This window comes from Misgurnus anguillicaudatus, unplaced genomic scaffold (assembly GCF_027580225.2).
Source record: "Misgurnus anguillicaudatus unplaced genomic scaffold, ASM2758022v2 HiC_scaffold_31, whole genome shotgun sequence".
Classification (NCBI taxonomy): domain Eukaryota; kingdom Metazoa; phylum Chordata; class Actinopteri; order Cypriniformes; family Cobitidae; genus Misgurnus; species Misgurnus anguillicaudatus.
Window position 1 is genome coordinate 2,007,374 of NW_027395281.1, and position 14,899 is coordinate 2,022,272.

Genomic DNA, 14,899 nt, shown 5'->3' on the forward strand with positions numbered 1-14,899 from the left:
CCTAGGTAGACTGGCCAAGGTAAATTTATAATTAAAAAAAAGGCGAGTCTCCGTGTAAACAACGCGGAGCTCATAATAAAACGGTGTCGCGTGTAAAGCGCAATGTATGGAATGCATTGCATGTAAACAATATCATATTACAGCAGACCCCCGCCCGTGCAGCATTACTCAAAGTTGCCATGAAGGATACGAAAGTGTCTACTGTACAGCATGTAACAATGAAATCTGCCATTACGTGATCACGCGTACTCGTTTGTAAATAAGCATGTAAACATGGAATCTTACAGCACACACTTAAAAGACACAGCAGTGCAGCATTACTCAAAGTTGCCATGAAGGATACGAAAGTGAATAACTGTGTCTAACACTGTACAGCAAACAATGAAATCCGCCATTACGTGATCACGCGTAAGTTACTCGTTTGTAAACAATGCGAACGTTTTTCAATCCGAAGCGTGCAGTCTGTTAAGGTTGCTTATGTAGGCTGAACTGCACAAGCCATAACATATTACATGATAGCAAATATAAATGAAGACAAATGACTTACAGTTTCTTCAGGAATATATCCGCCTCCATTGCGCCTTCCATTGTTCTTCTTCTTAGGTAACGTTAAAGATAAACGCTTCTCTTCCTCAATGTCCAGACATAAATGAAGATATTCCTCACGTGTGTGTATAAAGTTTATAATCCAAACATGCGCTAAAGTCTTTAAATCTTATCAAACATTACGCTTTGCTGGTTTGAACAGCTCGTCTCTTCATTACCATGTCAACAGCGTGTGGGCGTGACCGCATTATAGATAATGAGCTCAGCCAGGAAAAACGGTACTCTCTTTACTTCAATGCAGATTATATAAACAGGAAATATTTGTTTTTGATAATAATTAGCTTGTTTAAAAGTAGACATTTCAGGCTTTCTTTGGATATGTGTATTATGTTTGTGTGACGAGTATTCGCGGAGTTTCAACTAATTTTTGTAACGTGATTTGAGAGACAGCTGGCGGAGACAGAAATGTTTGAATGAGCACCCTGTTTATTTTCTTTATTTGACAAAAACACAAAGATCTCTTGTTATTGTAAATGTACACTAATTAAAGAGAAACCTTCAGAGTTTCAAATGATGTCAAACACGTAAGTGTTTGATTATTAATGATGGAGTATTTTAAGTTGATTCTGCTATGATAAGGAGAAAACACGTCAAAACGCGTCCCCGCGTTTTTGGACCCCTGGGGGTTAAATACTGTTCACTCTCAGAAATAAAGGTACAAAATTGGTCACCTGGACAGTACCCTTTCAAAAAGGTACACCTTTGTACCCAAAAAGAGCATATTAGTACTTCAAAGGCACATATTTGTACCTAAATGGTACATTTTAGGACCTTTTTTTAAAGGGTACTGCCCCAGTGACAGCTTTGTACCTTAATTTTTGGCCATTTATTTCTTGAAAGTGCACTTTAGCATGGCATCAGTACAGTACTTTCTTTGTGACTAACAGAGTATGTGGCATTGGTTTTGAAATCAAAAAGCACATGCACACAAGCTTTTTTTTTCAGTATGCAGATGTTTGAAGGCATTTGAAGGGCATGAAGTCTCAGAGGTGCTGGAGATCCTCCTGAGGACATGAATGACATTTTCATCACTCACGTGTGTGTTTGCGTTCTTAAACAGAGCACATGTCAGACAAATGTTTTCCACTTTTCCATCCCAAGCCAAATCCCGCGCAGCTTCTATCGAAGACAGATCTGTACTGGGAAAATTACTTTGCCACTATATTTCCAACAATGGCATGCTAAACAAAGCACATTGATGCTCACATTTTGTAAATCTACATCATGTTTCACTTTACATAATAAAAGTTTAAAATAAATCGTTGTGATGCTGTGAATGTACCCAGACAACAGACGACTCCGGGCAGGATCCACGCCGAATTCAGCATATCCATTCCTATCTTCTCCGTATTCCATTCCTATCCTATGGTATCCTAATTCCGTTCAAGTACATTCCTATCCTATCCTAATTCCATTCTTATTATATCCTAATTCCGTTCCATTCATATCCTAATTCTATTCTGTTCCATTCCATTCCTATCCTATGGTATCCTAATTCCATTCCTATCCTATCTTATGCTATCCTAATTTCATTCCATTCCTACCCTAATTCCATTCCATTTTTTATCCTAATTCCGTTCCTAATTCGTATCCTATCCTATACCAATTCCATTCTTATCCTATCCTAATTCCAATCTTATTCTATCCTATGCTATCCTAATTCCATTCCTATTCCTAATTCTGTTCCATTCATATCTTAATTCTGTTCTGTTCCATTACATTCCTATCCTATGGTATCCTAATTCCATTCCAATCGTAATTCCGTTCAATTACATTCATATACTTTCCTATCCTATGCTATCCTAATTCCATTCCTATCCTAATTCCATTCTTATGCTATCCTTATTCCGTTACATTCATATCCTAATTCTGTTCTTTTCTATTCCATTCCTATCCTATGGTATCCTAATTCCATTCCTATCCTATCCCAATTCCATTCCTATCTGCTATCCTAATTTCATTCCATTCCTACCCTAATTCCATTCCAGTTTTTTATCCTAATTCCATTCTTATCATATCCTAATTCCTATCCTGATTCTGTTCCATTCCAATCCTGATTCTGTTCAATTACATTCCTTTCCCATCCTATGCTTTCCATATTCCATTCTTATCCTATCCTAATTTCGTTCCATTTTTTATCCTAATTCCGTTCCATTACATTCCTATCCTAATTCCATTACATTCCTATCCTAATTCCTATCCTATGCTATCCTTATTCCATTCTTATCCTATCCTAATTCCATTCCATTTTTTATCCTAATTCCGTTCCATTACATTCCTATCCTAACTCCATTACATTCCTATCCTATGGTATCCTTATTCCATTCTTATTCTATCCTAATTCCGTTCCATTCTTTATCCTAATTCCGTTCCATTATATTCCTATCCTAATTCCATTACATTCCTATCCTACTGTAATTCCTATCCTATGCTATCCTTATTCCATTCTTATCCTATCCTAATTCCGTTCCATTTTTTATCCTAATTCCGTTTCATTACATTCCTATCCTAATTCCATTACATTCCTATCCTAATTCCTATCTGTATTCCATTTTTATCCTATCCTAATTCCGTTCCATTTTTATCCTAATTCTGTTGCATTACATTCCTATCCTAACTCCATTACATTCCTATCCTATGGTATCCTTATTCCATTCTTATCCTATCCTAATTCCGTTCCATTTTTTTATACTAATTCCATTCCATTATATTCCTATCCTAATTCCATTACATTCCTATCCTATGCTATCCTTATTCCATTCTTATCCTATCCTAAATCCATTCCATTTTTTATCCTAATTCCATTCCATTCCATTCCTATCCTAATTCCATTACATTCCTATTCTATGGTATCCTTATTCCATTCTTATCCTATCCTAAATCCATTCCATTTTCTATCCTAATTCCGTTCCATTAAATTCCTATCCAAATTCCATTACATTCCTATCCTAATTCCTATCCTATCCTAATTCTGTTAGATTCCTATCCTCATTCCATTTAATTACATTTCCTATCTTAATTCCATTCTTATTCTATCCTTATTACATTCCTATCCTTTCCTAATTCTATTGCTATCCTATCCTAATTCTGTTCCATTCATATCCTAATTTTGTTCTGTTCCATTACATTCCTATCATATGGTATCCTAATTCCATTCCAATCATATTTTAATTCCATTCCTATTCTATCATATCCAATCCTATCCTAATATTGCTATCCTATCCAATGCATTGCTATCCTAATTCCATTCCATTCCATTCCTAATTCTGTTCCATTACATTTCTATCCTATCGTATCCCATCTCATACTATTTTATCCATCATGTTTCAGTTTTCACAACAAAAGTTTAAAATGAATCATTGTGATGCTGTGAATGTACCCAGACAGCAGGCGACTCCAGGCCGGATCCACGCTGAAGTCAGTAGCTGTGGTGCAGATCCGCCCCAGAGTCTGCTGTTTTGGTATAAACAGTTTAGTCAGTGCTTTATAAAGGTCAACAGTCTCCCTTCAGGAGGTCCAACTCAAACCTTAATAAATATGATTGAGAACTTTGTAAAATTATGAATGATATTTATTATACCTTCATAGATAAATAGAACAGCCTATTATCTGCAGAGATGCTGACGAACGATCAGGCAATATGTATGTTTGTAGTAAAAACAACAAAAACAGTATTATGAGTCTGATAGTAACACTGATCATATTGTTTTATCATTCTTTAACAACTTTACATATCAGGTCTTTGTGCTTTGATGAGACATCCAACAAATACGTCTCAGCAGTAACAAAATTCAAAGAAACAAGAAACGGTTCACTTTCCACTAACGTATTTCAAAATAAGACGAAACAGTCATTCATGAAGAGATACAGATACACTCAAGCACACACACACAAACACACAACTGTAGTGTTAGTAAACGCTTAAGCCCCGAGTATAGTTTGTTTTTATACGTGTACGCGAACATGTTGAATGCATAGCCTTGCAAAACAGTTTATTTGTGCATTCTGGTGACGAAAATACCCTCGCGTACACGTAAAAATTGACTATACTTCGGCATTTACATCCAAACAAGGATTTGCTAGAAAGACTTTTCCAGAACACACACCATAATGAATCTTCACACAAACTAACACACACATGGATTATACCGTCATCCAACACCTGTATATAATTAAGGCAAACCAGCAATAATAATAGTAATAATAATAATAAAGTGATGACCAGCATGCATAAAAAAGATGAATCCAACATGGCTCAAGCTCACGTCAATGTCATACAGCACCTAAACTTTCCAAACACCCCCCCCCCCCAAACGCATGTAATGATCATCTTGTTCTGGAAGTTACATTCATATGAGATACAATGAGTCTGAGTCCATCAGGAGCCAGAGATGAGACTATAATGAAGCTACATACAGTGAATAAGCGCTATATTCATCTACTCATCTACATAAGCCACTGATCTGAAGACAGTTTAAACAGTCACTATGTACACAAAGGCATCAGGGTCCAGTTTCGATGTCCGAGTAAATCACCACGGAGCCTTCGCGAAAACGTCCGAGGTCACGAGGCTTCCAGGAGTTTCGTTTTTGAGGCAGTATTTTCATCAAAACAAGTTTTGCACATTTGCATGAAATGTACTTGTGAAAATATAGTTTCGTTTTTCTTCTAGCGTCTGGTGTAGAAGATGTTTTGTTATGTCTGTGACGTGGTCTATGATCCTCTCGTGTGGTCAGCTTTGGTTGTTCTCCATCAGACATCTGCTCTTGCGGTTCTCAACAGGTGAAGTCTTCAAAGTTGCCCTGACCAGGATGGTGAGGTAGCATGTTGGCCGGGTAGGTCGATGGGGTATGAAGGTTGTCGCACGGAGTCTGCGGATAGATTAAGAAAAAAAGGTGGTGGTATAGTCACTTTGGATCAAACATACTGTATGCTGAGTGTGTTGTGCACTAGTGTAGTACAGTAATATTACAGTAATATTGGGTCTGTTGTGACAGACACGGGTGTGATAGTTACTAACGTGACGCTTTACATCATCCAGGCTGAGTACGGCTCCTCTCTCGTTGTTGTTGCTCCTCTGATTTTTCTTCTTGGCACAGCGACACACTTTATACTTGATCACCTGAGAAAAAAACAAACAAATGCACAAAAACACACACGATGTGACAAAAGGGAGATGTTCATCAATACTTTATTGTTTAAAATGCATCTGCATAAGGCAATTTCAGTAAATGATCTATACCAGTGGTTCTCAAACTTTTTCTGCGTGCGGCCCCCCTTGTATACGGTGCATTCCTTCGCGACCCCCCCAAAGAAAATTTATGACAAAAACAGTTCTAAAATGTAACATTTTAATTAAACAAAACATATTAAATTATACAAAGTAGTGATGTTGGTTAGTAGGCTTTTTTTCTGGTTTAATTACACAAAATTTATGATAAATTAATGTATTTTATAAAATGTCATAAAACTGGGGCCCCCCTGGCACAGTCTCGCGAACCCCAGTTTGAGAACCACTGATCTATACAACATTACTAATGTCTTAGTGCTTGTTTGAAAACACTGTAAAGTTAAAGCATACGCTCTCCAAACGAACATTTTTCAACCTGACGATCTGGAACAAAATGAAAGAGACAGAAAACAATACATTGTACAAGAGTAGAGGTGTAAACAGGGTATTTTCTACAGAGTTATTCCCACCAGAGACGTCTGACTCACGGTTCAGCAGAAATGGATGATATATGGCTTGTTATTGGCTTACAGCTGTCATGTTTAAACCGGCCGGTTAGCAAACACAAGGTCTGAAACTGACAGTATCTCTGCTTCATTTCTGCCCGTACCCGACGGTCTGATTCTAAATGCGGGCGTATGAGAATTTTCAATTTAACATTACACTGCATTGCTACATTTATGTTGTCTATAAGAAAGATTTCTGGGGAAGGACCACCAAAGTTCTGAAAAGTGTTTTGCTTGGTAAATTATAATGAGACTGTGTTTACAAAGTAAATAAAAGCAGGTGTCACTACTATGTTCTGCACACACACAGTTCATTATAAAAGTGAATTTTCATTTACTGTAGCACAGACGGCAAAAGACAAAAAGCCATTCTATTCTATTCTTTCCATTTCGGCCCATTCCATTCTATTCCATCACATTATGGGCTATTCCGTCCCATTTCATTCTATTCCATTCAATCCTAAAATGGAATTCTATTGCATTTCTATTCCATTCCTATTCTGTTCCATTTAATTCCTAATCGATTCCAATATATTACGTTCCATTCAATTCCTGTCATATTCCAACACATTCTGTTCTGTTCCATTTAATTTAATTCTATTCCATTCTATTTCATTTCATCATTCCATTCTATCTTACCCTACAATGGCATTCTATTCTATTCCATCCCATCCCTATTCACATCCATTCTTATCCTTTCCTAATTCTATTCTATCCCTATTCAATTCTTATTCCAATCCTATCCCATCTTATCCCAGTGCTATTCCATTCCTATCCCTATTACCATTCCATTCTTATTTCAATCCTATTCCAATGCCATTCCATTATATCCTTAATTCTACTTTTTTATCCTGTCCTGTCCTATTTAATTTCTATTCTATTCCCATTCAATTTTTATTTCATTCTATTATATTCCATTGTTATTCTATTCTATCCGACATTGACATTCTATTGTATTTCATCCCATCCCTATTCCATTCTATTCTTATCCTATCCTAATTCTATTCTATTCTATCAATTCTTATTCCAATCCTATCCCATCTTATCCCAGTGCTATTCCATTCCATTCTATCATATCCCTATTTCTATTCCATTCCTTTTCCTATTACCATTCCAATCCTATTCCAATGCCGTTCCATTCCATTATATCCTTAATTCTATTTTTTATCCTGTCCTATACTATTCCATTTCTATTATATTCCTATTCTATTCTAAAAGGGCATTCTATTCTATTCTATTCCATCCCTATCCCTATTCCAGTCCATTCATATTTCAGTGCTGTTCCATTTCATTCAATTCTATCATATCCCTATTTCTATTCCATTCTTATCCTACCCATATTCCCATTTTATTCTTATTCCAATGCCATTCCATTCTATTTCATCACATTATGGGCTATTCCATTCCATTTCATTCTATTCCATTTAATCCTAAAATGGAATTCTATTGCATTTCTATTCCATTCCTATTCTGTTCCATTTAATTCCCAATCGATTCCAATATATTACGTTCTATTCAATTCCTGTCATATTCCAACACATTATGTTCTGTTCCATTTAATTTAATTCTATTCCATTCTATTTCATTTCATCATTCCATTCTATCCTATCCTACAATGGCATTCTATTCTATTCCATCCCATCCCTATTCCATTCAATTCTTATCCTTTCCTAATTCTATTCTATCCCTATTCAATTCTTATTCCAATCCTATCCCATCTTATCCCAGTGCTATTCCATTCCTATCCCTATTACCATTCCATTCTTATTCCAATCCTATTCCAATGCCATTCCATTCCATTATATCCTTAATTCTACTTTTTTATCCTGTCCTGTCCTGTCCTATCCTATTCCATTTCTATTCTATTCCCATTCAATTTTTATTCTATTCTATTCTATTCCATCCCTATCTCAATTCCAGTCCATTCATATTCCAATCCTATCCTATTCCAGTGCCGTTCCAATTCATTCAATTTATCATATCCCTATTTCTATTCCATTCTTATCCTATCCATATTCCCATTATATTCTTATTCCAATGCCATTCCATTCAATTATATCCTTAATTTTATTTTTATCCGTGCTATCATATCCCATCCTATCCCATTCCATGTCTGTTCTATTCCTATTCCATTTTTATTCTATTCTTTTCTAAAATGGCATTCTATTCTATCCCATCCCATCTCTATTTCAGTCTTATCCCATCCTAATTCTATTCCTAAACCATTCTTATTCTGTTCTATCATAATCTATCCTATTCCATTCTATCCTAAAATGGCATTCTATTCCATTCCATCCCTATCCATATTCCAGTCAATTCATATTCCAATCCTATTCTATTCCAGTGCTATTCCATTTTTTCCCCATTCTATCATATCCCTATTCACATTGTCCCCCAATACTATTCCAATGCCATTCCATTCTTATTTCTATTCCTCTCCTCTCCCAATGTTTCTTTCAACAAATATAGTAATCACCAAAACAGATAAAACTTTAGACATCCATGTTTCTTTTAAACAAATCAAACCAGCTCCTTGTTTCTTAAAACGTTACAGTGTGCATACGATACATCTTATATATCATAATCTAAAATCTTTCACAGCACATAAAAAGTCTGACATGTCAGCATAAACAACAAACACTGGTTTTTATATCGGTTAAAGTGTGAGCTCAGCATTTTCTTTACAGAGCGTCACGTGACCGCTTATGAATAACAGAGATACCCACCCGTGTCTAAAGAAAACAGATAATAAATAAGACAAAACACTTATCACTTCCTCAAGACATTGCTGCAGTTATACGTGCTGCTGTCATAGCGCTGGACAATAAAGCACAGATTTAGATTATATGCACAGTGAGTTATACACAAAATAAATGATGCTGAGATTCATCTAAACCTCTCAGGACAACTAAAGGACTCAAAACAAAAGACACTAAACAGGAGAAATACAACTAACTAGATCATTTGTTTAATTACATTTTTTATTATGTGGATTTACTGTTTAGTTTCCCAAGAAGTACTAAGTGAACATTTGCATCGCCTTTTGTTTTTCTAGAGCTGTAAACGTATGTGCAAATATTCCAATGCACAAAAAAGGCCGTAAGCTACAGAAACGTAACGTTATTAGCTATATTGGCCGGTTGATAATGAGACGGATGGATCATCTTCAGAAAAAAAATCTGAGTAGGTAAAGTGTTAGCAGACGTCAGACTGATTCTGATTTAAATGACTGCACTCACAAATGATTACTTTAAAACGCCTGAAGTTTCACATTTGCAAAATTCATCACGTCCTCCTCTCCAGTTTAACATTACGACTGCCGCAGATACCTGCTGGATCTTCTGTTATATTACACTCTTGAGACAATCAACACATGATTTTACTTTTGTCTCTTCAGGGTACCGATATATCAAAAGCAATCAAACGCCGAGTGAAGGTTTGAAGGTTAATAATATATTTATACTGCGACCGCAGAAGTGAAGACACGGCAATCTAAAGCATTGTGAGAAACTGAATGACCCTTGGCACGCTGAATAACAAATGAATGACAGAAGATGATCCGAAGGTCTTACCTCATACAGATAGTCAAAGAGCTCCAGTATGGTCAAGATGCTGGCACCAATAAACAAACCCATCTGTCCACCGATGTCACCTAAAACAATGAGAATTCAGTACATTTACACATTTGGCAGATGCTTTTATCCATTTCATTGCAGTGCATTACAAGCTTTGGTTCAAATATGTGACCTTTTGTGCTGCCAATGCAACGCCTTACCAAAGAGCTATACAGCATATACATATATTTATATATACGGCGATTCTTTGAAGAAAATCTGTACAATGCATTTAAATATCTGAATTATGTTAACCAGACGAGACCACTAAACTCTTTTATTTCTATAGCACATTTCACAGCAGTTTAAAAGCAAAAAAGTCACACAGTAGTGTCTTAAATGTGTAAGAGTCCCTGTTGAGCGGTTACAGTAAAAAAGAAAGCATTGTGAGATTTCATGTCTTTGTTTTTTGGCTCCCGGTGAGCAGCAAATGGAGAAAAGAAAAACTCAAGTCAAAGAAAAACCTTGACCAAAGTCTTGCATTAGTAAAATCAACTGAAAAGATATTTTGTAATATTAAAAAGCTTGAAGTATATAGATTCAACTTTAGTATCTGTGAGGTTATGAGGTTCAGCTGAAAACTTTAAAATAAAGTTTGGTTGCATGCTTGCATACCAAAATGAGTTTGTCTTTAAACGACTGATTCACAAATTAATCGAATTGAGTCTGATTTGAACAGTTTGATGTTGCATCATCTTTATAGGTGCCAAAGAATGCATTTAAATAATATTTGATTATTAATCAAATATATAATTCAGAAATTGTTTTACATGTCCATTTACAAACCAACGATTTACCTTTATAATGAAAAGGTCTATTATTACCTTATTTGAAAGGGTCATTAATAACAATGTTGAGCTCTGCTCTGATTGGCTGTTTCTCAAAACAGCTCCTTTAGTAGCTCTGTGTGTGTTTAAACAGATCTTATGTTTGAGTCTGTATCATGTTGTTTCTGAGTGGTAAGTTTGTGTTTTTTTTTCAGTATAGCCCTGCAAAACGTAACTGTAATGCTGCGTTCACACCAACCGCGTTTCAGGAGTGTCTACCGCTTGAACAGTTTGAATGCATTCGCACGTCTAGAGCAAAGTAGACGAGCGAAAAAAGCAAGCATTTGACGTGCGTCAGAGGCAAAATCCGCTTCTTGTGGGAGGGGCAAGTGCTATGCGGTTGTCTGTTTGCAGGATGGCTGATGTTGATTGTGCATTTATCGAGAGAGTTACCAGTTTGTATTTAGTCACCTTACTATTGGTGGAAAATAAATGGCGCGGGTTGATAAACGTCACGTAACTCAAAAGTGAAATGTGTATTTACAACTTACCAGGTTGCCAAATGTCCTCACTGACACTCTTCCAAGCGATTTTACTCCTGTCTATAGAAATAAGAACTTGTGTCGTATAGCTCCAGGTGACTGCTCACAGACAACATCAAGCGTTTCTTCATGTTGAATGAGTGACAGCAGCAAGCAGGCTTCTGATTGGTTAACGCTGCGCGAAAATCTGCCAAAGTTCAAAATTCTCAACCCGGCCGTCAGCCGCAAATTTGCGTCAAATGAAAAATGCACAAAAAGCACCATGCGCGTGTACCGCGCCATACGCTCAATTAGCACGAACTAGATGCACAAATGAAGTGGAATTGCGTCTACCGCAGATGAGGCGTTTAGCACGGCGCGGTAGAGACTTTACATTGAAATCACTTGCGCTTGGCGCCTCTACCGTGGCTGGTGTAAACGCAGCAAAAGTCAATAGTAGAACTTCAGGCTAAACGCTAGCATATAGCATTAACTAGCATATAGCGCTAACTCAGCAACACAACTTTGTTTTAGCATTGTAATAACATTGTACTTAATTTAATGTGTAATTTAATGTTGGGGCGTACATCTCCACTGTGATGTCATGGTTGGTGTTAGGTTGAGATACACAAGGTTTACATAAGGAGGAAACAATCGTATTTGAGGCTCATGATATATCATTACCATGTACACAACCCTTATTATTCATCTACGTAAATAGTTTAAGATTCTACAGCACCTTTAATTTAATTCACATTCATGTCACGATGAACAGCACTCACCGAGAAGTCCCGCTAACTCGTAGGCCTTCTTCTGTTCGATCGTCTCGTAGTTCAGGGCCTCGAAGAAGATGTCCAGGACCAGGATGTTGTCTCTGAAGGACAGAGGAGAATGGTGAGGACAGATCTGCAAACATCGATCCTGAGACTCTGCCAGTTTCACAGTGTTTTATTCTTTAATCTGCAGTTGTCGAGTGAACGGCTGGAGTGAATCCAGCAGAAGCCTCGGGACGTTTCTGACTCAGCTGGGGTCGATTCGGAAACTAAAACTGCACTTATTAATATTGTAATATCTTGTTTATGAATGCTGACGTTGATCATACTGGTATCGTTTAATTATCGGATGAATAATTGTTCTTATTTTTATATGCCGCAGATGGAGTGTAAAAGTCGTAATTTTGTCCATGATGAATACATTATGTGATTAAAATACTGATTAAACTGAAGAAGACAGCTGGAGTGTTAAAGCTACCTGCAGTCAGAAACACAATAATAATATTACACTGAACAGCAGGTGATGAATGTCTGATGAATGAACTGAATGTTGATGAGGTTCTTTTGAGAAAACAACATCTCTCTGCTGTTCAAGTCAGATAATACTGCATCACGTCTACTATAGAAACACAAACACTGTCAGTGATTGTGCGTGTATCCAGTTAACAATGAATTTTATCTCAAAAATCAATCCTTTGATTCATCCTGATACGAGTCCTTTAAAACTAGAAACTAGTATAACAATGTTTTATATTTTCAGTTTTAATGAGTCTCTTTTTACAGATGTATCTATTGTTGCTGACATTTCTTAGTTTGTTTTTCAGGTCAGTGATATGTTGCGTGTTTGCGGTGTTGTTTGAGGTTTGATCTATTCTCTTACATGAGGGCAGATGAACCAGCTTCATTACTATCGAACGGTTAAACAGCTGACAACTACACTCAGAACCGTGACAGATAACTTGCATGAATACACATAACAATCAAACTGATTACATACAAATAAACACAATTAACAGTAGTTGCGTTTTCATTACCCTTCAAACTGCGCAAACTGAAATTGCAAACTGAAAATAAATACACAAAATAAAGTTTTTGTGCTCACACAATGTGTTTTTTCAGGCAATTGAAAATAAAAGATTATATTATAAAGCTGCAATTGAAAAAGGTTTTTTTTTATATTTACAGGTTACGGTTAATGGAAACGCAGTTATTTTGTAAAAGCATTTATCGGCATTTAAAAAATATTGCAAAAGTTTTGCGCAAATCTGCATGGAAACAGATTAACACATTAACAGTATTTGTGTTTTCATTACCCTTCAAACTGCGCAAACTGAACTTGCAATTTGAAAATACACCCAATGGAAGCATGTCAATTGCGCAAAAAAAGTATTTACGCTCGCCCAAGGTCGGTTTTCAGGCAACTGAATATATCCCAAAACTACAATTGAAAGAGGTTTTTTACATTTATAGGTTACAGTTAATGGACATTCAGTCATTTTGCAATAGTTCTTAATCAACATTTAAAAAAATATCGCAAAAGTTTTGTGCAAACCTGTAATGGAAACAGAATAACACATAAACGCATATAAAAATAAAATAAATAAAAACACGTCAATTTCGCAAAAAAAATATGCTCACATTTTTTTTGGCAATTTAAAAAAGGAATTTATCATAAAACTACAATTGAAAGAGTTTTTTTTTACATTTATAGGTTACAGTTAATGGACATTAAGTCATTTTGCAATAGTTTTTAATCAAAATTTAAAAACATCACAAAAGTTTTGTGCAAATCTGCATGGAAAAAGATTAAAACATTAACAGTTTTTGCATTTTCATTGCCCTTCAAACTGCGCAAAGTAAACGTGCACATTGAAAATACACCCAATGGAAGCATGTCAATTTTATGATTATTATTTTTATATATTGCAAAACTGCAATTAAAAGAGTTTTTTCCACATTTACAGGTTACGGTTAATGGAAGTGCCATCCTTTTGCAATAGTTTTATTCACATAAAAAACGTATCTGTAATGGAAACAGATTAAACACATTTGCTGTAGTTGCGTTTTCATTACCCTTTTAAACTGAAATTGAAAATTGAAAATACAACTAATATAAGCACTTTAATTTAGCAAAAAAATAAGTTTTTATGCTCATATGAGGTGGTGCTTCAGGCAATAAAAAAATTAATATATCACAAAACTGCAATTAAAAGATTTCATGGTCAATGAAAAAGCCAAAAGTTTTCAATCGTTATTTAGAAATTATTTAGAAAATTTCCCAAAAGTTTTGCGCAAATTTGTAATGGAAACAGATAACATATAACATATAAATGGATATGAAAAAAATGAAAGCACATCAATTTCACAAAAAAGCTCACATTTTGTCACAAAATTACAATTGAAAGAGTTTTATTTTTTTTCATTTAACGGTTACAGTTTTGCGCAAATCGGTAATGGAAACAGATTAACACATAAACGCATATGAAAAAAAAACAATGAAAGCACGTCAATTTCGCAAAAAAAAAAAAAAAACGTTTTTTGGGGGGGTAATTCAAAAAAGGAATTACATTTAAAAAAATATTGCAAAAGTTTTGCGTAAATCCGTAATGGAAACAGATTAACACATAAACAAATATGAAAATAAACCCAATGAAAGCACATCAATTTTGCAAAAAAATTATGCTCATGTTTTTTTGTGGGGGGCAATTCAAAAAAGAAATTTGTCACAAAACTGCAATTGAACAATTTTTTTACAGGTCACGGGTTAATGGAAACGTCAACATTTTGCAATTGTTTTTTGTCGTCATTTAGAAAACATTGCAAATGTTTTGCACAAACCAGGCTAATGACTATAGAGAGTATAAACTTCACTTCTCTGTTGC

General features: G+C 35.5%; 1 protein-coding gene across 7 annotated transcripts in view; it reads right to left on the reverse strand.

The window, feature by feature from the left end:
- Positions 1–4,280: 4,280 nt before the first annotated feature.
- The window catches only part of LOC141348951 (acid-sensing ion channel 1-like), a 206,190-nt gene continuing 195,571 nt past the window's right edge, over positions 4,281–14,899 (reverse strand). For 6 of the 7 annotated variants that reach the window (XM_073865243.1, XM_073865239.1, XM_073865242.1 and 3 more), the window contains 4 exons: positions 12,027–12,118; positions 9,915–9,994; positions 5,627–5,728; positions 4,281–5,477 (listed from right to left, as the gene is read on the reverse strand). In XM_073865243.1, coding sequence (XP_073721344.1) covers positions 5,382–5,477; positions 5,627–5,728; positions 9,915–9,994; positions 12,027–12,118 — 370 coding nt within the window. In that variant the 3' untranslated portion in view covers positions 4,281–5,381. The remainder of the gene's footprint in view (positions 5,478–5,626; positions 5,729–9,914; positions 9,995–12,026; positions 12,119–14,899) is intronic. The other variant, XM_073865240.1, reaches the window with a different exon arrangement.